At 45.9% G+C, this 24,990-nt stretch overlaps 1 protein-coding gene across 4 annotated transcripts in view; it reads left to right on the top strand.

The window, feature by feature from the left end:
* Positions 1-277: 277 nt before the first annotated feature.
* Positions 278-24,990, top strand: part of RACGAP1 (Rac GTPase activating protein 1) — a 38,344-nt gene continuing 13,631 nt past the window's right edge. The window contains exons 1-7 of one of the 4 annotated variants that reach the window (XM_008256433.4): positions 278-416; positions 10,140-10,228; positions 18,915-19,117; positions 20,500-20,636; positions 21,600-21,669; positions 23,340-23,393; positions 24,051-24,131. In XM_008256433.4, the coding sequence (XP_008254655.1) occupies positions 10,144-10,228; positions 18,915-19,117; positions 20,500-20,636; positions 21,600-21,669; positions 23,340-23,393; positions 24,051-24,131 (630 nt within the window). In that variant the 5' untranslated portion in view covers positions 278-416; positions 10,140-10,143. Of the gene's footprint in view, positions 417-4,373; positions 4,564-10,139; positions 10,229-18,914; positions 19,118-20,499; positions 20,637-21,599; positions 21,670-23,339; positions 23,394-24,050; positions 24,132-24,990 lie in introns of those variants that run through there. The other 3 variants (XM_002711137.5, XM_070052207.1, XM_008256434.4) reach the window with 3 other exon arrangements.

Here is a 24,990-nt window from a genome sequence, read left to right as displayed (position 1 = left end):
CTAAACCCGACACTGTTTAGTTAATAGTGTCCAAGAATCCTGTTTTCCTGCCAGGGTTAGGCAAGATAGCCAAATTATAAGCACTCAAAAAGTACACTTGCCCTCAGTCAATATGGCAACCAGCATGACTTCAGAAAAGGGCGCCGCGAAAGCAAAAAACAAAGTTGACCTTAGTCAAAATGGCTACTTTTGGCGTCGCTACGAGAATGCGCATGCGCAATTCTGTTCCCGCCCTCCCCCCCGCGACCCGACGCCTGCGCCCGGCGTAAAGGGGCGGTGTGGGAGGAATCAATTTCTCTGTGATTGGTTGGTGCCGGATTTCAAACCGGAGCTGGCGGCGCGGTGCTGCTCTGCCGTTGGGTGAGGCCCGGAGGGAAGTGGAAGGCGCCCAGGTGGGGCCGGGCGAACCCCGCTAGGTGAGTGCTGGGGACTGCGAGGCGAGGGGCGTGGGACGGCTTGAGCGGTGGGAGCTGGGGGCCGCGTTGACAGCCGCGGCGTGTGGGAGCGGGCCGGCAGCCGCCACACGGCGGGGCGTCCCTGGGGCGGGGGCCGGAGGTCGCGGGCTGGTCCCCCGACGCGGAGTGCGGGGGACTGCCGGGGGCGTGCTTCCGCCGCACCTGCCGCGGAGCGTACGGGCGGGTGGGGGCAGCACCCTCCATCCTGGAGGGGCCGGGCCGCCGCCGCCCCTCTCCCGCCCTGCTGACTGTCGTGGTGACCTGGCCTTCCCGTCCTCGCCCTTAGCCTGGGGGTCGGCGAGGCTTTGCTTTGAACACATCACGCACCTTTCTGTCCGTGGTATTTCATCCGTGGCGCGAGTAGCAAAGTGGAGTGGGTGCACAGATAAGCCCTTGGCGGGGGGACTTTAAATGACTTTCTCTTGAGTATGTAGGACAAAATTTTTTTTTTTTTTTTTAGTTAGTGGAGGTGTTTAGAGAAGGCGCCTTTCCTGTAGTTTAATCATCCAACAGATTTTTCTTAAGTGCACAGTGTAAAACAAGCTTATGTGGCCTTAAAGTCGTTTATTTGGGGTGATAGAACTTTAAAAAAAAAATAAAGCAGTGGTGAGTGTGGTGGGCCTACACAGTGTCGAGAGCTCCGTAGATCAGCACAGCTCTTCTTAGAAAACGTTTCGGTCATTATCAAGAGCCAGCGTCAGTTTTACACCCCATACAGTAATCCCAGCTTGGAAATCTAGTCTAACGAACACAGCCCTCCCACCCTGAGAAAAGCACTGTTCCATAGGGATGCTGATTCGTTCAAGAAATGTCAATCACTTACCAGTGTTAGGCATTGGTTTGGGCATCAGGCATGAACAGGACAAGACACAATCTCTGCCTTGTTGGACTTTCAGCGATTGCTGGAGGCAGACAGTAAAACTAATAAGGAAATACGTGTTAGTGCATTGGAGGAAAAGAGAGCTGGGAAGTGTGGGGGAAGAGGCTGGGATTTCACTAACATTGGTTGACTAGGAAAGGCCTTGCGAGAAAGACATTCGAATAAAAGAGGGAGCTGAGGCTGTGTCCACACAGCGATGCCAGGCAGAGATACTGAAAATTACCTGAATGTCCAGAGAAGGGAACAGTTAAACAAATAGTTGATCATCAATTTTTTTGGGACTTAGAGGAAACATGATAATAAGAATCAAAGCCACAAAATTGTGTATAATCTGTGGCTGCCACTCAGAAATATGAGTATAGTAGGCAGGGATTGGATAGGGAGCACATGGAACATTTAGAGTGGTAAGGTTTCGTTTCACTTTTTAAAGAAAATACTTTTTTTGGACATAGAAAATGGACAGTAAGGGGGACTGTTTTTCTGTCTGCCAAATGCGTGTTGCAGGGCATGAAGAAGAGCGTTCTGTACTCCAGGGTTAGGGCTGTACTTCACTGTACTTCAGTGAATTGGTGGAAGCATTCTTGGAGAGGTGGGGTTGGGAGAAGAGCTTGGCATGCTGACCTGCTAATACTTTTCCAAAAGGATCATAATTACCTCGTGTTTTATCATTCATGTTGGACTGAGGACATCCTGTTCACTCTTTCTGTGATTGATTTGCTCATAAACACATTGGGTTTCAAGATAGCATTCCTTGGCCTGCCCATTGTCTGGAGAGTTGATACGGAGAAGCAGAAGCCAGACCTTTGGGAAGGGGAGTTGTTCTGAAATGCTCTCGCTGGAAGTATGGAGGTCGTCTTGAGGAATGACTCCTTGGCAGCAGGGATCCTGTCGTGTTGATTTCTTGGCCATCTTCAGATTTAGCAATGTCTGTGAGAATGTTTTTCATTAAGACACATTCCTGTGAAACTCAAAGCGACCTCCCCTTGCTTTGCTGTTACAATATTTAACACCCTTGATGCATCTGAAAACCCTGATGCTAGATAAATGTCTTAGATAATGCTTTTTAGGGGGAGGAAGAAGAGAAGAGGAGAGAGACTTCCCAGGATGCCCTGCAGTAAAATCTGCGGTAGTCTGTTATTCTGAAAGATGATGTCTGTCTCTTGGCTGGGTGATTGAAATTAAATTGGGAACTCAAAAGCAATCACATCAAGCTGAGACTCTTTCATGGTGTTGCCAAATTGCTCCCTTAGGGACGCTCACAGACTGGGGGTCTGGGAGACAGTGACTTCTCCACCTCTGGGGCTCCCCATCAATAACAGCTGAGAGTCTCCGGCACCTTTTTCCTAAAAGTGCTCCACAAACTGATTTCCTTGCTACACACGGGGACCATTTCAGCTTTCCCCGAGAGGCGATGCAGCCTCTGTTGAGGAGGAGCCACAGCTGTTTTACAGCTGCACAGCTACAATATGACTCTGTTTTTGTATTAGTGTATCTCCTAGCTGTGGAGCTAAATTATACAGGGGAAGAAATAAACAAGTACTCAGGAGGGTGAAAACACTACCCAGCAGAATTAAGACCAGTTTCAACTGATTTGGAATAGGATGAGTAAGTTTTAGCTTTGTGAGTTACAATTTGGCAGAGACATGAGTTAGTATTGTTGCAGACTGATTTTTTTTAATCTATAAATAATTCCTGAGAGTCACTTCTGTAGAATGTTAGTAGAGCTATATGGTCCTCCAGCATGTAAAGCAAAGAGGATTATATTTTGCTAGCACTGTTTGGGGATGACCCCAAGTAAACCTATAGGAGGGAAAAAACTAACTCTTCAGAAGCAACAAGCCTCATCTAGAACAGCTTGCTGAAAAGCCGTCTCCTGGCTTCTTTCTGGTTGGGTTCTAACTATAGTCTGTGTTTTATATGTGATACTCTGTGTGTGACATGGTATGCCTTGGCAGAGGTGTCTGAGAATGCAACATATGTAGCCTAATTGGTGTTTTTAACATAATAATATCTCTCTAGTGTTTCCAGTGAAAAAAACATGGATTTTGGATTGAGATCTGGGTTTTAATGTGAGCTCTACATTTATTAGTCATTTAAGGTCTCTGAGTCTTAATTGTTCATTGCATGCAAAATGGAGATAACTATGTTTGACTAACTATGTTAGTCAAAATTCATGTAAACAAAAAACATGTGTCTGGTGCCTAGTGTAGTGCCTGAAACACTTCAAAGGCACCTACTGGTTTCCTTTCTTTCTAACTGTATAGAACTATGATTAAAACGGTCTAATGTTCTCCATGAGTGATAGCTGAATGTGGAGATAGCCTAGACAGCCTCTGGAAAATGCTAGATTTGGGGATCACCGTTCTAGGATGCAAATAACAGCTATCAGAACAAAAACTGTAAAAATCTACTTCCTGTCCATTTTTTTTTTTTTTTTTGACAGGCAGAGTGGACAGTGAGAGAAAGAGACAGAGAGAAAGGTCTTCCTTTTTGCCGTTGGTTCACCCTCCAATGGCCGCAATGGCCGGTGTGCTGCGGCCAGTGCACCGCGCTGATCCGAAGCCAGGAGTCAGGTGCCTCTCCTGGTCTCCCATGCGGGTGCAGGGTCCAAGCACTCGGGCCATCCTCCACTGCCTTCCCGGGCCACAGCAGAGAGCTGGCCTGGAAGAGGGGCAACCAGGACTAGAACCCGGTGTGCTGGCACCGCAGGCGGAGGATTAGCCTATTGAGCCTTGGCTCCGGCCTTCCTGTCCATTTTCATAATCCATGCCTTATATGTTGATAGATTCAACTTACTAATTTATTAAGTTTTTACCTATGCTAATTTGCAATATTTCATGAGGCAAATAGGGCAGATTTTTTTTTTTAAGATTTATTTATTTATTTGAAAGTGTTACACAGGGGGAGAGAGAGAGAGGAGAGGCAAGGAGAGAGAGAGGTCTTCCATCTGCTGGTTCACTCCCCAACTGGCCGCCACAGCCAGAGCTACACCGATCTGAAGCCAGGATTCAGGAACTTCTTCTGGGTTTCCCACACAGGTTCAGGGGCCCAAGGACTTGGGCCATCTTCCACCACTTTCCCGGGCCCATAGCAGAGAGCTGGATTGGAAGTGGAGCAGCTGGGATTTGAATCGGCGCCCATATGGGATACTGGCACTGCAGGTGGTGACCTTACCCAATATGCCACAGCGCTAGCCCTAGGGCAGATGTTATTGTTCCTCCTTTATAGGTAGGTCTCAGAGTTGAAGGGAGTTATCAAAGGTTTTTAGTACTAGTAGACAGAAGACCTGAAGCTCCCAACCCCCTCAGCTGTTGTTTTTGTTTGAATCTGTATTACTGTAAGTGTTGAGGGAGAATGGATGTTCTTTTGACAGCATCATGGAAGGATGTGTTTGTGTGTACATGCATCATGGAGGGGGTGTGTGGGTATACATATATCATGGAGGGGTGTGTGTGTGTGTACATGCATCATAGAAGGATGTGGATGTGCGTGTACATACATCATGGAGGGGTGTGCGTGTGTACATGCATAATGGAGGGGTGTGTGTGTGCATGTACAGGTGTGTACACACTTATTCTCTGATTTCCATTTATCAATTACTTATGTGCAATCATCATGTTAAATACTGCATGTCTGTATTTTTAACATAGTAGTGCCAAATGTAAGGTTTCTCCCTGCAAACTTCCAGCCTTACACCTGTCCCAGGGCAGAAACCTAGTGTAAAGTTAACTTAAAGTACAAGCAGTATGCCTGAGTGGCAACTCTGTAAAGCATTGGGGGAAGGGCTGGAGGCAGGGACGTCAACTGAAGTGAGCGGTGACAGCCGCCTAATACATGCGTGAAAGCAGAGTCTGCAAGGCTTGGTTATTCTTGTAGGAAAGGGAGGCTCCAAAGGTGATTTTGAAGTTTGGAAATGAGTTACTGGGAAAATGATAGAACACAGAAATCAAAATCGGGAGTCAAAGGGAGAGGGGCTAGAGTAAGTCAGTGGGTAGCGTAGGGTAGATATTGGTGAGGGGGACAGGGAGAGCATGTCTCAAAATCCAGTTCATAAGGTAGGGCATCCCAGGCAAATTGAGAGCTCCAGGACTGGAGTTAGGGGAGTGTGGCTCAGTCTGAAGAGACAGTGGTAAGTAATGGCTCAAGTAGAATAGTTGGAGAGGTCAGAAGTCTGAACTTGAGGGAATGTCTGGTACAGAGAGGGAAGAGTAAAGAAAAGTCAGTAATCAGGCTGTTCGTAAACTCTGAATCTGGAGGCTGAGGGTCTGACACTTCAGGGTCGCCTCTTTGTTGCTTTATAACAGAGCATGGGGAGTTTAGTTGAACTACCTTTAGGACTAGGTGTCATTCAAGGAGTTCAGTGTAGATTGCCTTAGTTGTATGTATACCAGTTGCATGGTGAGGAGATGCCCCCTTCTGCACCATGGGTTCTCTGTGTCTTTTTTTTTTTTTTTTTTTTTTTTTTTTTTTTTGTGAATAGTGAAGTTGTGTTTTCTTTTTTTTTTTTTTTTTTTTTTTTTTTTTTTTTTTTGACAGGCAGAGTGGACAGTGAGAGAGAGAGACAGAGAGAAAGGTCTTCCTTTTGCCGTTGGTTCACCCTCCAATGGCCGCCGCGGCCGGCGCGCTGCGGCCGGCACACCACGCCGATCCGATGGCAGGAGCCAGGAGCCAGGTGCTTTTCCTGGTCTCCCATGGGGTGCAGGACCCAAGCACCTGGGCCATCCTCCACTGCACTCCCTGGCCACAGCAGAGGGCTGGCCTGGAAGAGGGGCAACCGGGACAGAATCCGGCGCCCCTACTGGGACTAGAACCCGGTGTGCCGGCGCCGCAAGGCGGAGGATTAGCCTAGTGAGCCGCGGCGCCGGCCAGTGAAGTTGTGTTTTCAAGAGTGCCTCTTTCCAACCTTTACTCCAGGGAGTGGTGTGTAAAGAACCAAGGGGAAAAGAATGGTAGACTGGAGAAACCTAGCAAACTGAGGAATATTTTAGGGGGCCTGTCACAGTCTGTTCCTCCCACTGCAACAAAATCCTTTAGACTGGGTAGTTTATAAATAATAGATATTCATTTCTCACAGTCTGAGAAACCCCAAATCAAGGTGCCAGAAGATTCTCTGCTTTCTGCTTCCAAGATGGCACCTTCTCTCTGTTCTCACTTGGCAGAGGGCAAAAAGACCCAGACAGGCTCCCTCAAGCTAATCCTGTTACCTCCTAATCACTTCCTAAAGACCTTACCTCTTTTTTTTTTTGACAGGCAGAGTGGACAGTGAGAGAGAGACAGAGAGAGAAAGGTCTTCCTTTGCCATTGGTTCACCCTCCAATGGCCGCCACTGCAGCCGGCGCACCGCGCTGATCCGATGGCAGGAGCTAGGATCCAGGTGCTTTTCCTGGTCTCCCATGGGGTGCAGGGCCCAAGCACCTGGGCCATCCTCCACTGCACTCCCTGGCCATAGCAGAGAGCTGGCCTGGAAGAGGGGCAACCGGGACAGAATCCGGCGCCCCAACCGGGACTAGAACCCAGTGTGCCGGCGCCGCAAGGTGGAGGATTAGCCTATTGAGCCACGGTGCCGGCCTGACCTTACCTCTTTTTAAAAATTTTTTTCTAGAGATCTATTTTATTTATATGAAAGCCAGAGTGACAGAGAAAGGGATCTATCTTCCATTCACTGGTTCACTCCCCAAACGGTGCCAGTGGCTGGAGCTGGACTGTGCCAAAGCCAGGGGCCGGAATTCCATCTGAGTCTCCCACATGATGGCAGGAGTTCAAGCGATTGGGCCATCTGCTGCTGCCTTCCCAGGTGCATTGGGGAGTTGGCTCAGAAGTGGAGTAGCTAAGGCTCCCACGTGCCCATGTGGAATGCTGGCATTATAAGTGGCAGCTTAACCCACTGCACCACAATGCTGACCCCTTTAAGTTTTATTTATTTTTAAAAAGATTTATTTTATTCATTTGAAAGACAGAGTTACAGAGAGAGGTTGAGACAGAGAGAGAGAGGTCTTCCATCCACTGGTTCACTCCCCAGATGGCCACAACAGCCGGAGCTGCACCAATCTGAAGCCAGGAGCCAGGAGCTTCTTCTAGGTCTCCCATGCGGGTACAGGGGCCTAAGGACTTGGGCCGTCTTCCACTGCTTTCCCAGGCCATAGCAGGGAGCTGGATAGGAAGAGGAGCAGCCGGGACATGAACTGGTGCCCATATAGGATGCTGGCGCTTCAGGACAGGGTTTTAACCTGCTGTGCCACGGCGCTGGCTCCCCCTTTAAGTTTTTTAAAGAAAGTTTGCTGGGTGCAGCGCTGTGGTGCAGTGGGTTAAAGCCTCAGCCTGCAGTGCCAGCATCCCATATAGGCGCCGGTTCGTGTCCTGGCTGCTCCTCTTCCAATCTAGCTCCCTGCTAATGTGACTGGGAAAACAGTAGATGATGACTCAAGTGCTTGGGCCCGGCACCCACATTGGAGACCTGGAAGAAGTTTCTCACTCCTGGCTTTGGATTGGCTTGGCTCTGGCCATTGTGGCCATTTGGGGAGTGAACTAGTGGATGGAAGACCTCTCTTTCTCTCTACCTCTCTCTGTAACTCTTTCAAATAAATAAATCCTTTAAAAAATCATCCTGTTTTTAAAAAAAATGAATCCTTTACTTATCTGAAAGTTAGAGTGACATAGATAGATAAATAGATAGATATCTTCCACGCTGGTTCATTCCCGGAATTCCCACAGAAGCTGGAGTTTGACCAGGCCAGTTCCAGGAACCTAGAACTTCATCCAGGTCTCCCACATGGGTAACAGGGACCCAAGTACTTGGACCATCATCTGCTGCTTTCCCAGGTGCATTAGCAGGGAGCTGGATCAGAAGTGGAGGAGCTGGGACTTGAACCAGCACTCTGAATTGGGATGTGGGTGTTCCATGTAGTGGCCCAACCTGCCACGCCACAATGCCTGCCCACTCCCCACCCCCATCTCTTAATAGTATTGCATTGGGGATTAAATTTCAACGTGAGGGACACAAACATTCAAACTGTAGCAGGAACAAAGGATCAGGCTGTAGTGTCACCTAAGACAGAAAGATCTTCCATCTTCTGGTTCACTCCTCAAATGGCTATAACAGCCAGGGCTGTGCCAGGAGCCAGGAGCTTCCTCTTGGTGTCCTACATAGGTGCAGGAGCCCAGGAAACTGGGCCGTCCTCTGCTGCCTTCCCAGGTGCATTAACAGAGAGCTGGATTGGAAGTGAAGTAACTGGGACTTGAACCAGCGTGCACGTCGGATGCCAGTACCTCATCTTTGCTTCTGTCCTGTAGCTCCTGGGTGTGTTTGCCTGTTTTGTTATATTGTTAGATCCATGGGCATCTCCATGACTTCCAGATCTCTTCCTGCCAGTTTTAATGCTATTCTTTTGGCTTTGTTCTTAGTTTATAGAATGATCTTTGTAATAAATGTGTTGGTCTGGATGCTTGGCAGCTTGCTGTGATTATGTAGCTTGAAACAGAAACATTGCCCTTTGAAAATCTTGGTTCCCAGCCCTGATTCAGGTATATCTTACATCCAGGCTTAGAATTAAGAGCTTTTCTTGCTATCAAAGCAATCATCATATGCGTACAAATGAATTATTCTGTCGCATTTAGAACATAGCATTGTATTAAAATAGTCTGTTGTCCTCTGTGGTTTTCCTTCCTTTTTTTCCCTTTCTTGCCCTCATAGCTCATGGTACAACCTTAATTTCAAAGTCACTAAAGCTTCATAAAAGAATTCTTAAAATTTTATTTACATGCATGAAATGATCTGGATTAGGATGTTGAAACAGTGGTTAGGAGGAAAATGTAAGGAGAATCCTTTAATGATGTTTCTGAGGACATTCAATTTTACAAATTTGACTTTTTATTTCCTTGATAATTTTAAGAACATTCAGTTAATGTCTTTCTTGACTATTAAATGAAGATCTTATTTCTTCCAGGTGTTTCCTGTTAATTCTATTCAGAGCAGAACTGCCCTTAAGGACACCATTTTTAACATAGTATCAATAGGTCTTGGGTAGGGGTTAGAGAAAGCCTGAAACTCACTGTCCAGAACTCAGTAGCAGATGCTTTTTCCTTTGCCCTTCTAACTGTGAAGGTGGTGTATTGTCTCTCTGATGCCAGAATGTGGTACAACATAATCCTTTGCCTATAGTTAGTACAAATTTATTAGACGTACTCCCTGCGTGCTGTCCCGCAGAGAGCCCTGCATTACAGAAATAATTCTTGTGCTGCTGAGCTGGCGATTTCCCCACTTAATCACTTGCGTGACGTCATCTGTGCTGTTGGTGGGAAATGTGCTGACCATGTCCTGCCTTTTAAAAGGCAGTTTTAACAGGGGCATTAGCGCCAAATGAAATCAGAAAGCAATCTTTTCGGTTACGTTGTACGTTGTCGACGTCCAGATTAAAATGGCAGAAGTGTTTTATTAATCAGCAGGCTTGACTCACAGGAACCACTCTGTGTGGTCGGAGTTGGTCACAGAGAACCCAGCTGGCCTGCCTGTTCCCAGTTGCCTTCTTCCTAGCTCCGCAGTGATTGCCTAGCAGCGGGAAGCGATGGAGGCAGGAAGGAGTGTTGGAGGCAGAGGTCTGGGGTGGCGTTCTAGTTTCTAACAGTCTGAAAGCATTCTGACTTTGTTTCTCACACACCACGTCGGGCTGTTGGTTTGGAATTCTTGTGTTGGTAGCTACAAATACAGCGTCCAGATGTGGGTTCCTGATGGCTGTCCTGGGTTGCTGCTGAAGCCTTTGCTGTGGGGAGAAAGCAGGACCCCTAATGCATATTTGATTTCTCGGCAGGAAGATGGATACTATGATGCTGAATTTGCGGAATCTGTTTGAGCAGCTTGTGCGGCGGGTGGAGATCCTCAGTGAAGGAAATGAACTCCGTAAGTCATTTTGAGCTGGCCTGTGTACGGAGAAAAGACTGATTTCAGGTTTGGGTTTTCTACAGAGCTGAAGGGTGTTCCTTCTTAGGGGTGGTTTCCACTTGAGTTACTTGAAAAGAAAGTAGGGTCCCTTACCATGGTCGGAGCTCAATGCACAGCCTAAGTGGTGACTGAGATTTTTTTCTGTAGTTGCTCCTAAGTGGGTTTGACCCAGACTTTTCTCATCATCGAGGTCGTTTTTCCACTGAGTAGTTGGCATTACTTTCAAGTTTCATTTTTGTACCATAAACTGGGGGAAAAAATCTGGATTTCCAAGGCTATTACTTTTTACTTTCGAGTGGTAGTTTATATTTTTTATCCTGTGCTTTCTTAGTTTTATTTTTTTAAGGCCATCTATTGACTGGAACTTAGTTTTTAAATTTTTTTTAAAGATTTATTTATTTATTTGAAAGGCAGCTACAAAGAAAGGGCGTGAGGCATGGGGCCGGTGCTGTGGTGTAGTGGGTAGTGCTGCCGCCTGCAGTGCTGGCATCCCATATGGGCACCGGTTCAAGTCCCAGCTGCTCCACTTGCGATCCAGCTCTCTGCTGTGGCCTGGGAAAGCAGTAGAAGATGGTCCAAGTCCTTGGGCCCCTGCACCTGCGTGGGAGACCCAGAAGAAGCTCTTGGCTTCTGGCATCGGATCAGCACAGCTCTGGCTGTTGTGGCCAACTGGGGAGTGAACCAGCAGATGGAAGACCTCTCTCGCTCGCTCGCTCTCTCTCTCTCTGCCTCTCATTCTCTCATTCAGTGTAACTCTGAATTTCAAATAAATTAAAAAAAAAAAAAAAAAAAAAGGCGTGAGGGAGCGTGCACTTCCATCTGCTGGTTCATGCAACAGCCAGGGCTGGTCCAGGCTGAAGCTAAGAGCCTAGAACTGCATCTGGGTCCCCAGCATGGGTGCCATGGGCCCAGGTACTTGTGTAATCTGCTCTGCTGCTTTCTCAGGTGTGTTAGTGGGGAGAGAGCTGGATCAAAAGTGGAACAGCTGAGATTAGAACTGGTTGCTCAAATGGGATGCTGGCTTTGCAGGTGGCAGCTTAACCCACTGTACTACAACATTGGCCCCCTCTATAAAACATTTTTGGTTGAAGAAGAGAAAGAAGTAATTTCTCTCTCTCTTTTTTTTTTTTTTTTTTTTGTTAGAGATTTATTGATTTATAAGAGTTACACAGAGAGAGGAGAGGCAGAGAGAGAGAGAGAGGTCTTCCATCTGCTGGTTCACTCCCCAATTGGCCGCAATGGCCGGAGCTGCGCCTATCTGAAGCCAGGAGCTTCTTCTGGGTCTCCCATGTGGGTGCAGGGGCCCAAGGACTTGGGCCATCTTCTACTGCTTTCCCAGGCCACAGGAGAGAGCTGGATCAGAAGTGGAGCAGCTCGAACTGGCACCCATATGGGATGCCGGCGCTTCAGGCCAGAGCTTTAACCCGCTGCGCCACAGCGCCGGCCCCAGAGTAATTTCTTTTTGAAGTGGGAACTAGGCATCTGCCTTAGCCTTCTTTGTGTATTTGCTGTTTAGTACTAAATGGTTGAGATTGGGTAGAGAGCTGAGGGGAACAAGGAGGTCTGGAAAGTGAGTTAGCGAGAAAGGAAATGGAGCTGATAGCCCTGATGCATGGGATCGAAGGGAATGTTCTGGAGCAGCTTCTCTGTGGAGTAAGCTCTCCTAGTTCAGATTTTCACCAGTACCTATTTTAGTAAATGTTACTGTCAAGCCAGGCTCACTGCTATAAAAATAATGTGAGAACTGTGTCTTGAACTCTCCTTAAATCTCCATGGTACTTAGTAAAGCATTTTGCTTATGCCATTCAGTATTTTCTTTAAATTGATGTTTTTAATAGCTTATCCACTTACAGGCCTTTTAAAACAATATTCTATTTTCTCTCTCTGATAGCTGCTACATGACCCTGTCATGTGGTGTCAGCTCAGTGACAGCAGTGGCATACTAATTAGGCTTCTCTTTGAGGTCACATCATCTTAGAAGGTAGATTACTTTGGAGTCCAGAGGGGTGGGAGAAGAGTATGAAATAAGAACTTTTGAAACTCAGGTTTAGGGCCCAGTGTTGTGGAGTGACGGGTTAAGCTACCACCTGCAAATCTGGCCCACGAGGTTCAAGTCTTGGCTGCTCCACTTCCAATCCAACTCCCTACTAATGCTCCTGGGAAAGCAGTGGAGGATGGCCCAAGTGCTTGGGCCACTGCACCTATGTGGGAGACCCATAAGAAGCCCCTGGCTCCTGGCTTCAGACTGGCCCAGCTCTGGCCACTGCAGCCATTTGGAGAGTGAACCAGTGGATGGGAGATCTCTCTCTCTCTCTCTAATTCTGCCTTTCAGATAAAAATAAATCTTTTTTAAAAAAGGCCTCAGATTTATTCCACAAACATTTTATGAGAACCTATCAAAGCTTCTAGCCCATATTGAGTTTTGGGAAAGGGATAACTAAATGGCTTCACAGGGAAAAGTAGGGATTGAGTTGAACCTTAGGTGCAGGTCAGGATCCCAGGAAGCAGAGATGAGAGAGGGCATTTTAGGTCAGCAGCATCCTGAGTGTAGGGAAGAGGCTTTAGGGTATGAGGGGAATAGGAGTTGGGGGAGTGATACAATCAGAGCCAGGTTTGGGAGGATTAACCTGACCGACAGAGACTGTGAGAGGTGGCAGCTGGGAGAATGCTAAGGAAGGAGATGGTGGCCGTGGCTCTGGAAGGAGGCAGCAAGTGCACTGACTGGAGTGGAGGCTGTGAAGATGGAGACAGGGCATGGTTGAAGACACGGGTGGTGAGAACTCCAGCAGGAGGCAGCTGATAGAATATGGAGGCCCAGAGAGGGGTCTCAAGGGGAGGGTCCTGACACTAGTGCTGGGCTGTTGACGGGTATTTCTGGGTCTGTTTCTCCATCTGTAAAATAGGAATTTAAATGTCTTTATCTCCTTTATGGGAACACTGAGGGGATTTGGAGATAAATTGAGATACTGGCTGTAGAAATACTTCTGGAAGGGATTTTGCCAACCCTCCACCCTCAAAAGAAAAGCATAGGACATTTATTTTTGTAGATATAAGTAGATTTCTATCTTCCCATTGATTTCTATTATAAAATAGAGGAACATTTCATCCCCTTCTTCTAATCTGTAACTTGGGATGTTGGCCTTTGAGAAAGTGAAGTAGCTCAGTCTTTTTTAGACTCTAGAATTTCCTTTGTGCAAGTATCTGTCCTCTTTTTATTTTTATTTTTTTGTAATATTTTATTTGTTTACTTGAAAGAGTTACAGAGAGGTAGAGAGAGAGAGAGAGAGGTCTTCCATCTGCTGGTTCACTCCCCAGTTGGCCACAGTGGCCGGAGCTGAGCTGATCCGAAGCCAGGAGCTTCTTCTGGGTCTCCCATGTGGGTGCAGGAGCCCAAGGACTTGGGCCATCTTCCACTGCTTTCCCAGGCCATAGCAGAGAGCTGGATCGGAAGAGAAGCAGCCGGGACTAGAACCGGCACCCATATAGAATACCCACTATGCCCCAGTGCCGGCCCCCTCTCCTCTTCTTAAGTCTTGAGATTTCTTCCGCGCCCAAGAATCCTTTTGTTCTCCCCCTCCTCTTCCTGTTTATTAATATTTTACTGGTAACAGAAGTTCATAAAATGAATTAACCAAAAATTTATTTTCATTGCCTTGGTACAGATATTTTATTTTTCCGTTATGAAAGATCAGAATGAGACAGTGGTGTTGTGCAGCAGGTTAAGCTGCAGCCTGCATTGCCGACATCCCATACAAGCACCAGCTCCGTGCTAATGTGCCCTGAGAAAGCAGTGGAAGATGGCCCAGGTGCTTGGGGACCTGCCACCCACATGGGAGACCCAGATGGAGTTTCTGGCTCCTGGCTTCTACCTGACCCAGCCCTGGCTATTGGGGCCATTTGGGGACTGAACCAGTGGATGGAAGATTGCATTCTCTCTTTCTCTCTGTCTCTCCCTCTCTCTCTATAACTCTGTCTTTGAAATAAATAAGTAATTTTAAAAAGATTAAAATGAAAGTTAATGTTCAATTAAAGTTATTTTAATAATCTAGGGATTTTGTTTTCCCCAGTATACATGGTTTTTATCTTCTTTTTATTTATTTATTTAAGAGACAGAGAGAGTACCTGTGCACTGGTTTACTTCCCAAGTGTTCTTAATCGCCTCCCAGCCAGGCCTGAAGCCGGAAGCCAGGAACCCCATCTGGGTCTCCCATGTGGATGGCAGAAGTCCAATCACTTGAGCCACCATCTACTGCCTTCCAGGGTGTTCATTAACTGGGTTGGAAGCAGAATAGCTGGGATTTAAATCAGGCACCCCAATATGGGATGGGGACATCCAAAGAGATGGCTTAATGCCTGGCCACTATTCATTCAAAGTAGAATTGTACATAGAAGTAATTTCATTTCATTTCTTTTCTTTTCTTTTCTTTCTTTCTTTCTTTTTTTTTTTTTTTTTTTTTGACAGGCACAGTTAGAGAGAGAGAAAGGTCTTCCTTTTTCCGTTGGTTCACCCCCCAAATGGCTGCTACAGCTGGCACACTGCGCCGATCTGAAGCCTGAAGCCAGGAGCCAGGTGCTTCCTCCTGGTCTCCCATGAGGATGCAGGGCCCAAGGACTTGGGCCATCCTCCACTGCCTTCCCGGACCACAGCAGAGAGCTGGACTGGAAGAGGGGCAACTGGGACAGAATCCGGTGCCCCAACCGGGACTAGAACCCGGGGTGCCGGTGCCACAGGCAGAGGATTAGCCAAGTGAGCTGCGGCGCTGGCTACAAGTAATTTCTTAATCAGGTATACAGATGTTCTGAGTTTGGTGTAGCTTAAACTAAGCTGGACCAGTAATTTAATAATCTGTACTGTTAAAGTAAGAACTACTTCCTTGAAATGAACTGATGTTTGATTTGGTTTGGCTTGAGTCGTCTTCATCCAGTTCAGTTAGACTTGAAATGTGTGGCCAGTTAACAATGTATAGAACTTAAAACTCCAATTGAATAAGACTTATCAAGAAGGAGTATCCTAAAAGACGAACAGTTCAGCAAAATTAGGTCAGATAGAAATATTTTCATTCTTTGAATTTAGAAAATGTTTGAGTACATGCAGCACTGTATTTAGAAATATGTGTAAAAACGGGTCTGGTGCTATGGCATAGAGGGTAAGCTGCGGCCTGCAGTGCCAGCATCCCATATAGGCGCCAGTCTGAGTCCCCGCTGCTCCACTTCCTATCCAGCTCTCTGCTATGGCCTGGAAAGCAGCAGAAGATGGCCCAAGTGCTTGGGCCCCTGCAGAAGAAGCTCCTGGCTCCTGGCTTTGGATCTGCACAGCTCTGGCCGTTGCGGCCGTCTAGGGAGTGAATCAGCGGATGGAATGACCTCTCTCTCTGCCTCTGCCTCTCTCTAACTCTACCTTTCAAATAAATAAATAAATAAATATTAAAAAAAAAGAAAAGAAACACCAGGAGGAAGCTCCTGGCTTTGGATCAGTGCAGCATGCTGGCCGTAGCAGCAATTTTGGGGGTGAACCAACGGAAGGAAGACCTTTCTCTCTGTCTCTCTCTTGCTCACTGTCTAACTCTGCGTGTCAAAAAAAAAAAAAAAAAAAAAAAAAAAAGTAATTGACCACAGCGGGAGGCTATAAGGTTTTTGGACTATAGTTTCTTCTGTCACAGGGGTGGGTGTTTGCAGCTCCTAAGCCACTGCTGCGATGCCTGTGTGCAGTATCACAGTGCTTGGATTTGAGTCCTGGCTCTGCTTGTGATTGCCTCTCCTGCTAATGCAGATCCTGGGAGGCAGCACGTGGTGGTCAAGTAGTTGGGTCCCTGCCACCTACATGGAGACCTGAGCGGAGTTCCTGGCCCCTCGCTTCTGCCTGACCCAGCCCCAGCTGTTGAAGGCATTTGAGGAGTGAGCTGGTGAATAGAACAGCTCTCTCTGCCTGTCTGTGTTTGTCTTTCTACTTTCAAATAAAAATAAATAATAAAAATTAATAAAATTTTAAAAAACCACAGAAGTATACAGATCGAGTGTGGTGAGCCTAGTGGTTAAGATGTCTACATCCCACACCGCAATGTGTTCAGGTCCCGGCTCCGGCTCCTGATTCCAGCTTCCTGCCACCTGGTAGACTCTGGAGTCAGTGGTGATTACTCAAGGTCATTGGCTTCCTGCCACCCAAGTGATCCTCCTGGCTCCTGGCTCTGGCCTTGGCCTATCCATGGTCGTTGCAGGCATTTGGGGAGTGAACCAGCAGATAGGAGCTCTCTGTCTCTGGGTTTCTCAAATAAAAGAAATACTCAAGGGGTCAATGTTGTGGCATAGTAGGTAAAGCTGCTGCCTGCAGTGCGAGCATCCCATTTGGATGCCAATTTGAGTCTGGCTGTCCCACTTTCGATCCAGCTCCCTGCTAGTGGCCTGGGAAAGCAGCAGAAAATGGCCTAGGTACTTGGGCCCTGACACTATGTGGAAGACCCAAATGAAGTTTCTGGCTCCCTGGCTTTGGACTGGCCCAGCCCTGGCGGTTGGGGCTCTACTACTTCCCCAGGTGCATTAGCAGGAAGCTGGCTTGAAAGTAGAGCAGCCGGGATTCAAACCAGCGCGCATATGGGATGCAGGTGCCACAGGTGACAGTTTTACCTGCTATACCACAGCACTGGCTCCTTCCAGGAAATTTTTGAAGAAGCCTTGAATTGTTTTATTTTTCCTTAAGTTAAAGAAAAAAGTCATTTGTCCCAGACTGTTAACTAAACCAGTATACTGTTTAAAACTGAATTGTAATACTTTTTTTTTTTTTTTTAAGATTTATTTACTTGAAGGGCAGAATTATGGAGAGGGAGAGACAGAGAGAGAGAAAGAGATTTCCCATCTGTGGGTTCACTCCCCAGATGGCTGCAATGGCCAGGGCTGGGCCAGGCTGAAACCAGGAGCCTGGACCTCCCTTCAGGTTTCTCATGTGGATGCAGGAGCCCAAGAACTTGGGCCATCCTCTGCTGCCTTCTTAGGCACATTAGCAGGGAGCTGGATTGGAAGTGGAGTAGCTGGAACTAGAACTGGATGTTTGCGTTGCAGTTGGTGGCCTAACCCAGTATGCTACAACAACCAGCCCCAATGCTTTATTTTTTGATCCTTGGTATTTGTGTTGACTCTATCCTATTTTGTTAACATTTGTTGTCTGCTTAAAACTAAAGTTTCCTTGTGACTTAGTTTCCCTAGAATTAGTTAGGTATCCTAATTTGTAAGTTTGAAAATCAGCCAAATTATGAAAGTTGCTGAAAAAAGCACTGTATTGTTTCTGTACTGCTAGGTTAAAATCAAATAGAAAAAGTGCCCTTAATACTTAGGAATCTGCTAGCTTTGTGTGAATTTGGCCTAGTTTTCATTTATAAACTGGGTTAGTTTGACCAGCAACAGATATACACTTTGGGACTTTCCTCCATGATGCTGATAGAGAGTGATGCTTAAAGATGGATTAAGGTTAACTAGAAAATTATAAGACACTTGCAAATACATTGTGGAAGAATAGTCTTTGCCAATAGCAGTTGATAAGAATGAATGCCAGGGCTGGTGCTGTGGTGCAGAGGGGTAAAGGCCCAACCTGCAGTGCTTATATCCCATATGGGTGATGATTGAAGTCCCAGTTGCTCCACTTCCGATCCAGCTCTCTGCTATGGCCTGGGAAAGCAGTAGAAGATGGCCCAAGTGGTTGGGCCCCTGCACCTACATCTGAGATCTATAAGAAGCTTCTGGTTCCTGGCTTCGGATCATCTCAGCTCTGGCTGTTGTGGCCACCAGCAGGTGGAAGACCTCTCTCTTTGGCTCGACCTCTCTCTATAACTCTGTCTTTCAAATAAATAAAGTAAATAAATTAAAATAAGCAAAAGATAAAATCATTTAAAAAAAAAAGAAAAAGAATGAGTGCTGTCAGGGTTATCTTGCTTTGAGGTTCTGTATTGGAAGCGACACTTTGTTGGAAGTATCTCTTTGTAGACACTTGGAAAGAGTCCACATTCTGTTATTAGTGACTTTCCAAAGCTAGTATGGTCTTCTCTTTTTTTATAAAGTAGAATGTTTACATGCCCTTCAGGGCAGTGTTAAACAGCGAAAGCAAATTGGCTGTTTACTTTCAAATCAATATTCATATAATTATATAGCTGAATGGAGATGCAAGCCTAGACATCTATAATGTTAATCTATATCTACTAGAGCATATTGCAGCAGTTACGTTTGAATTTGCTGTTCAACATCTCTCTGGCCCAGCACTGTGTAACTGTAAAGGAGGCTGTTTTTGTTTTACAGCTGTAACTGTCCTGGTGTGTGACAGCTGCCCCAAAGGTGTCTTCCCTTTAGTTGCATTCTGTTCAGGAGTTTTCAGTGTTGGTGTTACATCTGGAGCCAGGTGACTGATGAGTTACATGTTCCACAGCAGATGCCACTAGCTAAGCCGAAAAGTAAGTGGCCCATTGAAACAGGAATTGCTTCCTGCAAAGCTCTCATCTAGAGTGCAGACCTATCCAGAATCTGCTCCTGGTTTTCAGCTGGATTTGCCCATAATTCAGCTGGGGTCTTAGTAATGTGTTTGGAGTAAGACTAACTGCCATGACTTAAGAGCAGTTGTACTCTGTTTGGCACTTGAATTATTAAAGTTTCCTCCTTTCCTCAGAATTCATCCAGTTGGCAAAGGACTTTGAGGATTTCCGTAAAAAGTGGCAGAGAACAGACCACGAGCTGGGGAAGTACAAGGATCTTTTGATGAAAGCGGAGACGGAGCGAAGCGCCCTGGATGTGAAGCTGAAGCATGCGCGCAATCAAGTGGACGTGGAGATCCGACGGAGACAGCGAGCCGAGGCGGACTGCGAAAAGCTGGTGTGCACCATGCTCTGTGCTAGGACAGGATGACCGCAGTGGGGAGCGTGGTCTGATAATATTTCTGCTTGTTATGTGTGCCCAGGTTCTTCTTCTACGTTAGAGAACTGAAAGTGACCTATCCTTTACAACTTGCCCACTGTTGGAGCTGAAATTGCAGCCTAGGAGTCCTGTTCTCTGTAGTTTGAAATTTAAATTTTTTTTTTCTTTTAGACTTAAAATGATTGCTTTAATAAGCAGATTTAAAATGAAAATTTTAAATTTTTCAATTAGGGGTGGGTGTTGGGTGAAGAGGCTTAAGTCACAGCTTGGGATGCCACAACCCATATTGGAGGGCCTGGGTTGAGTCCTGGCTCCTCTGTTTCCAGGCCAGCTTCCTGTCAGTGCACACCAGGGCGGGCAGCAGATGATGGCTCCAGTGCTTGGGTCTAGCACCCATGCAGGACATCTGGATGGAGTTCTCATCTCTTGGCCTTGACCTGCCATCCCTGGCTATTGTGACCATTTCAGGAATGAACCAATGAATGAAAGATCTCCCTCTGTCTCTCTGCCTTTTACATAAAATGAAAGCAAACAAACATTTAAAAAACCAATAAAATATTAAAATTAAGGTGAAAGGCAGGGAAGTCCCAGTGTACTTGATCAGTCACAAGTTGGTGATCATTCATTATTTATTACAGTACTTCTGAGAATACCTTCATCCTTATGTGAATTGCTGGTACTTTGTCACTGATACAAGCCAAACAGCTCTCAGTCTTTGCTTCGTCAGTGCTGTCTCCTTCAGAGTAAAGAGCTGGGTGCACTCAGCCAGTTGAGCAGTGTGGCTGACAGTGATGGAGACCACTATCATTTCCATGTGCCAGGGTGGGTCATGGTGCAGAGGGAAGCCTTTCTGCTGAGAGACTGCTCCGTCCTGTACACAGTTCGATGCCTCAGCGAGCTCAGATTGTCTGCTTCCAGTGTGTTACAGCTTTGTATCTATTTTAATGCATTTTGCTCCACTATTTAGAAAGGTGGGTGGCTGCTCTGATCCATAGAAGCAGCCCATAATTGTCCTGATAGGAATGACACTAAAGTGGTTTTGCTATGTGAGATCTATTTTAGGACTCTCATTTTTACATTACTGTCTTGGATTAGCTGTTTGATCCAGAAGTCTTAGAACAGAAAGCCCACTGTTCCAGGTAGGGTTCGTTTTACCAGTCAAATCAGAGACACAATCAGGGCTTGGTGTGAATTAATATGCTGTTGGTGTAGCAGCCCTCCTGAAGGCCCATTTGCATAATGCCATATTTTAATGTCTTGTGGTCTGCCTGTCCCATAAATCTCAGGTGGAATTTTCTCCCCTGGCTGGGACTGAGGTTTCACTTTGCTTTGGTCTGTAGGAACGACAGATTCAGCTGATCCGAGAGATGCTCATGTGTGACACATCTGGCAGCATTCAACTAAGCGAGGAGCAAAAATCAGCTCTGGCCTTTCTCAACAGGGGCCAGCCATCCAGTGGCAACGCCGGGAACAAGAGGTGGGGGAACCGCATCTGTGGCTGTATGATCATGAGCAACACAAGTGTCAGAAGTTCTTGTTATCTGAACTCTCAAAATATACTGCTCCTGGAATGTGTGCTTAATAGAGCAGAAGACTGGAGGGTTAGGGAATAAAGGCACAGATTCCTCCCTGTTTCTTATATTTTCTTATCTTTCCTTAGGATATTGTTTCACCCTGGATAAAACTTTGATGTTGGTGCTAAATTGCACATCAATAACTAATCCTGCACATTGCTACGAAACCTAAAGGTGAAAGTGGCAGCTCAGCAGTGCTTTCAGTGTTTACTCTCCAGAGAGCTCTTGTAGCTCCTCTGGTTTAGAAAGGTGCCTGTGAGCCCAGCCTGGACAGTAATTTCAGTTGTACTGCATCACCATTTAAAATAGTCTCAAGCAGGCTTTGGATTTAGCACCCCCAATACAATAAGTAGAGAAAGGTCAGCATTCTTAGAGCTATTTGTTTTGTTGCCTGATTGTTTTATGGGGAATCTTTATAACTAAGAAGATGTATGGGCTTAATTTCTTAAAGCTAATGCTGGGTAGTACTCTCTATTGTAGAAAGCAGCCACAACTGGGATCAAGGGAAACTTCACCCATTAAACTTCCTCGTGAATTTTTAGCAGCCTATAGTAGGAACCCAGCAGGGAATAGCACCCACAGGCTTGACTGTTGCCTGAAGCAGCTGTGACAAGACCTTTTGTTACGTGACTTCTGCTGAAACAGCAGCCGCGTTGCATCAGTACTCATGCAGCACACACATTCTCCCATGAAAACCGTAAAGAGCAACCGCCCCCTGCTAGGGTTTCAGCTTGTGGTTGTCTCCATAGAGAAGCTAGTGCCACGAGTCTGCGGTGTGACCCAGCCAGGGTACTTGTTCTGAGTGATGGTGGCTTTTATGTTCTGCAGTCTTCCGTGTCTAACACTGCATTGTTTCACTCATCTAGACTGTCAACCATCGATGAGTCTGGTTCCATTTTATCAGATATCAGCTTTGACAAGACTGATGAATCACTGGTAATAACATTTGATCTCCTCGCTTATCTACCTTTCTTACCCCTGTTCCCTCAAGCATCTCTCCCGCCTTCTCCTCTGGACAGACTTTATTACCCTTTTATTAGTTGATGTGTTATAGATTCTGAGCTAGCAATTTAAAATATAAATCAACACAGGCTGTAAGAGATGGGCTTATATATTTGTTTAGTTTCTGGAAGTGAGAATATAGAATTCAGGATTTGGTATGAGGTTGAGTTTACTTAATGGATCTCTGTGAGCAGCATGTCCTAATTGATTATATCTTGACTTATTTATTAAAGCTCCAGCTAGCAGTAAAAAAAATTTAGCAAAATCATGTCCAGACAGAGTTTGTTTTCTGCTCTTGGGGTAAATAAGACTTGTGCCTTATTTCTGAGTCTGTTTGGTTCTTTAGAAAAGTTCAGCCATACTTCACAGTTAGAAGAAACCAGCATACCAGCACTTTAGCCAGAAGTTTGTGAAGAGAGTTTCTAGGCACTGTAGAATGCTTTGGTCAAGAGTGGCTCACTTGTGTGCGCCCTGTTACTCCACAGTCATCGGGCAGCGCCCTTCTCTTAGTTCATGGGCATTTCTGCATGAAAGGTGGTCCCCTGATTTCATCTTGGAAAGTCAAGAGACTGTCACTGATTTGTGTGTGTGTTCTGTTGCTCACTGAGAACTGGCAAACAAAATAATAAATCAGAGGAAGTTATCGGTTGCTTTTCTGATACAGCAAAATGAGAGAACTGCTTTTACATGGCTAGGAGTTTTTCACCCAAAGTTAGCATGTGATTGAGAGGAAGATGGCCATTTTATAGATACAAATATTAGGCATCACCTTCTGGAAAACAGCAATGATAAAAGAATGGGTATGGAATGTATAATAGAACCAGAACATGTTATCAACTGGTTTTGGAGCCAGATTTCCAGATATGATGTTTGTTGAAGTTACATCATAACAACCAGTAGCTAAATAACTTGGCCATGAATTAGAGAAGTTAAATTTATTTACCTATGATACCGTTTGCTCTATGCAACTGTTTCTAGATCCTATGTTTTCAGGAAGCACCAGGAATAAGGAAATGAATGCTAATTAGCTACTAAAATGGATCCAAGTGGTTAAAATAAGTATATTGAAGCTAGACCATAGCAAAGGCCAAATAATGCTTCAGCGGTGAGCATCTTTTTAGGACCCAAGGAGGAGGGATGACTCGGAGATATGAAACCTGAACTGGGACGTTTTAAGTGGCAGTACTGCACAGAACATTTGGTTAGACAGTAACAATCCCTTGAGGGCAAGAATCACACCTAACACGATCAGTATAGTGCCTAACATCCTGTAAGTTTTAAACCTAATTACAAAAATAATCAGAAATAAAGGACCAGGCACCGGAAGTAATCACGGCAGAAGGTGATTCTTTAACCTTTTCTTGCCTCTGTGGTATTGATTCCTGATTCTATTATAATAGCTTCAATTTTTGAAAGAAAGCATATTAACTTCCTGTAACTCTGCAGCTAAAGCACTTGAGACCTTCCCTTCACACCCACCCACCACCCCCCATCGTAAGTTGGGTGGTAACTTGAGCAGCCTTTAAAGTTCACTACATTTATTTGCACGGGAATAGGCAAGGCCTAACCAAAGAAGGAAATTAATGCAGTGTGATTGTCAACAGGATTGGGATTCTTCTTTGGTGAAGACCTTCAAACTGAAGAAGAGAGAAAAGAGAGTATGTATAGTTTCTTTAGTTTTTTTTTTTTTTCTAAAGTAACAATAAGTTTCCTTTGGAAAATTTGCCATGAAATTACATTCTGACACGTTGTTCTAGCCATTGTTAAATACATATTACAAATCAATTCCTGCTGTGGTGGGGAGTGGTATTGATAGTCTTTGAGGTAGTAACTCAGGATGGGATGTTGTTCCCCTGGCCTGGGCTGTGCCTCAGTTCATTCATACAGTAGAAAGGGAAATGCTTAAGTTGTTTTCAGGCTGTCATGTGAATTTTTATGCAGGACTTTTGTGCTGTAATATAAGCTTAAGATGAAATGTGTGTATAATGGGATACAGAGACCTATCTGTGTGTGCTTGTTTAGGGTATGTAATGTGTTTCCAAAGACTTCACATCCTTAGATAGGATTACAGCTCTCCTTTTTTGTGGCACTGTCATCCGAATTTCTCCAAAGCTTGTTCATTTTTTCCCCCTTAGGGCACTGAGGGTATTTTTGTGTTGGTACAACTTACTCTTCATGTGGAAATGGGTATGAGAAAGAGCACATTGTTTATTTACTGTAGGACTTGCCAGCATATCGTCTGATAGAATGGTTTTAGCTTATGTGCTTTGAACCTGTTTGGCACTGAAGTTACTGGTCTTTGCTCCCCTCTCCAGCGCTCTAACAGCCGGCAGTTTGTTGATGGTCCCCCTGGACCTGTAAAGAAAACTCGTTCCATTGGGTCCACAGTCGACCAGGTAAGAATAGTAAGGCCCAGAGAACTGTGGTCTGTTTTTGTCTGTCTGTTTGAAGATAGATTTATTTATTTGAAAGTCAGGGCCAGTGCCGCAGCTTAATAGGCTAATCCTCCACCTGTGGCGGCAGCACACCGGGTTCTAGTCCCATTCCGGGTGCCAGATTCTGTCCTGGTTGCCCCTCTTCCAGGCCAGCTCTCTGCTGTGGCCTGGGAGTGCAGTGGAGGATGGGCCAAGCGCTTGGGCCCTGCACCCGCATGGGAGACCAGGATAAGCACCTGGCTCCTGCCTTCGGATCAGTGCGGTGTGCCGGCTGCAGCGCACCAGCCATGGTGGCCATTGGAGGGTGAACCAATGGCAAAGGAAGACCTTTCTCTCTGTCTCTCTCTCACTGTCCACTCTGCCTGTCGAAAGAAAGAAAGAAGGAAGGAAGGAAGGATGGATGGAAGGAAGGGGTTAGAGAGAGAGAGAGATATACAGAGAGAGATCTTGCGTCCATTGGTTCACTCCCCAAATGGTCCCAACAGCCAGGGTGGGGCCAGGCTGAAGCCAGGAGCTTCTTTCAGGTCACCCACGTAGGTGCAGGGGCCCAAGGACTTGGGCCATCCTCCGCTGCTTTTCCAGGCACATCAGCAGGGAGCTGGATTGGAAGTGTAGCATCTGGGTCTTGAACCGGTGCCCATATGGGATGCCGATGTCACACACGGTGGCTTAACCCACTACGCCACAACGCTGGCCTGGAACTGTGGTTTTGAATACAACAGCAATTAGTTGTCTCAAGCATTAAAAACTCCTTTAAGTCAACATTATAGTGTTAGTTTGAGATCTTTGATGGGAGTTTTCATATATAACAGGAACCTTA

Source organism: Oryctolagus cuniculus, chromosome 11, assembly GCF_964237555.1.
Source record: "Oryctolagus cuniculus chromosome 11, mOryCun1.1, whole genome shotgun sequence".
NCBI classification, from domain to species: domain Eukaryota; kingdom Metazoa; phylum Chordata; class Mammalia; order Lagomorpha; family Leporidae; genus Oryctolagus; species Oryctolagus cuniculus.
This window is presented reverse-complemented; position numbering and strand designations above follow the sequence as displayed.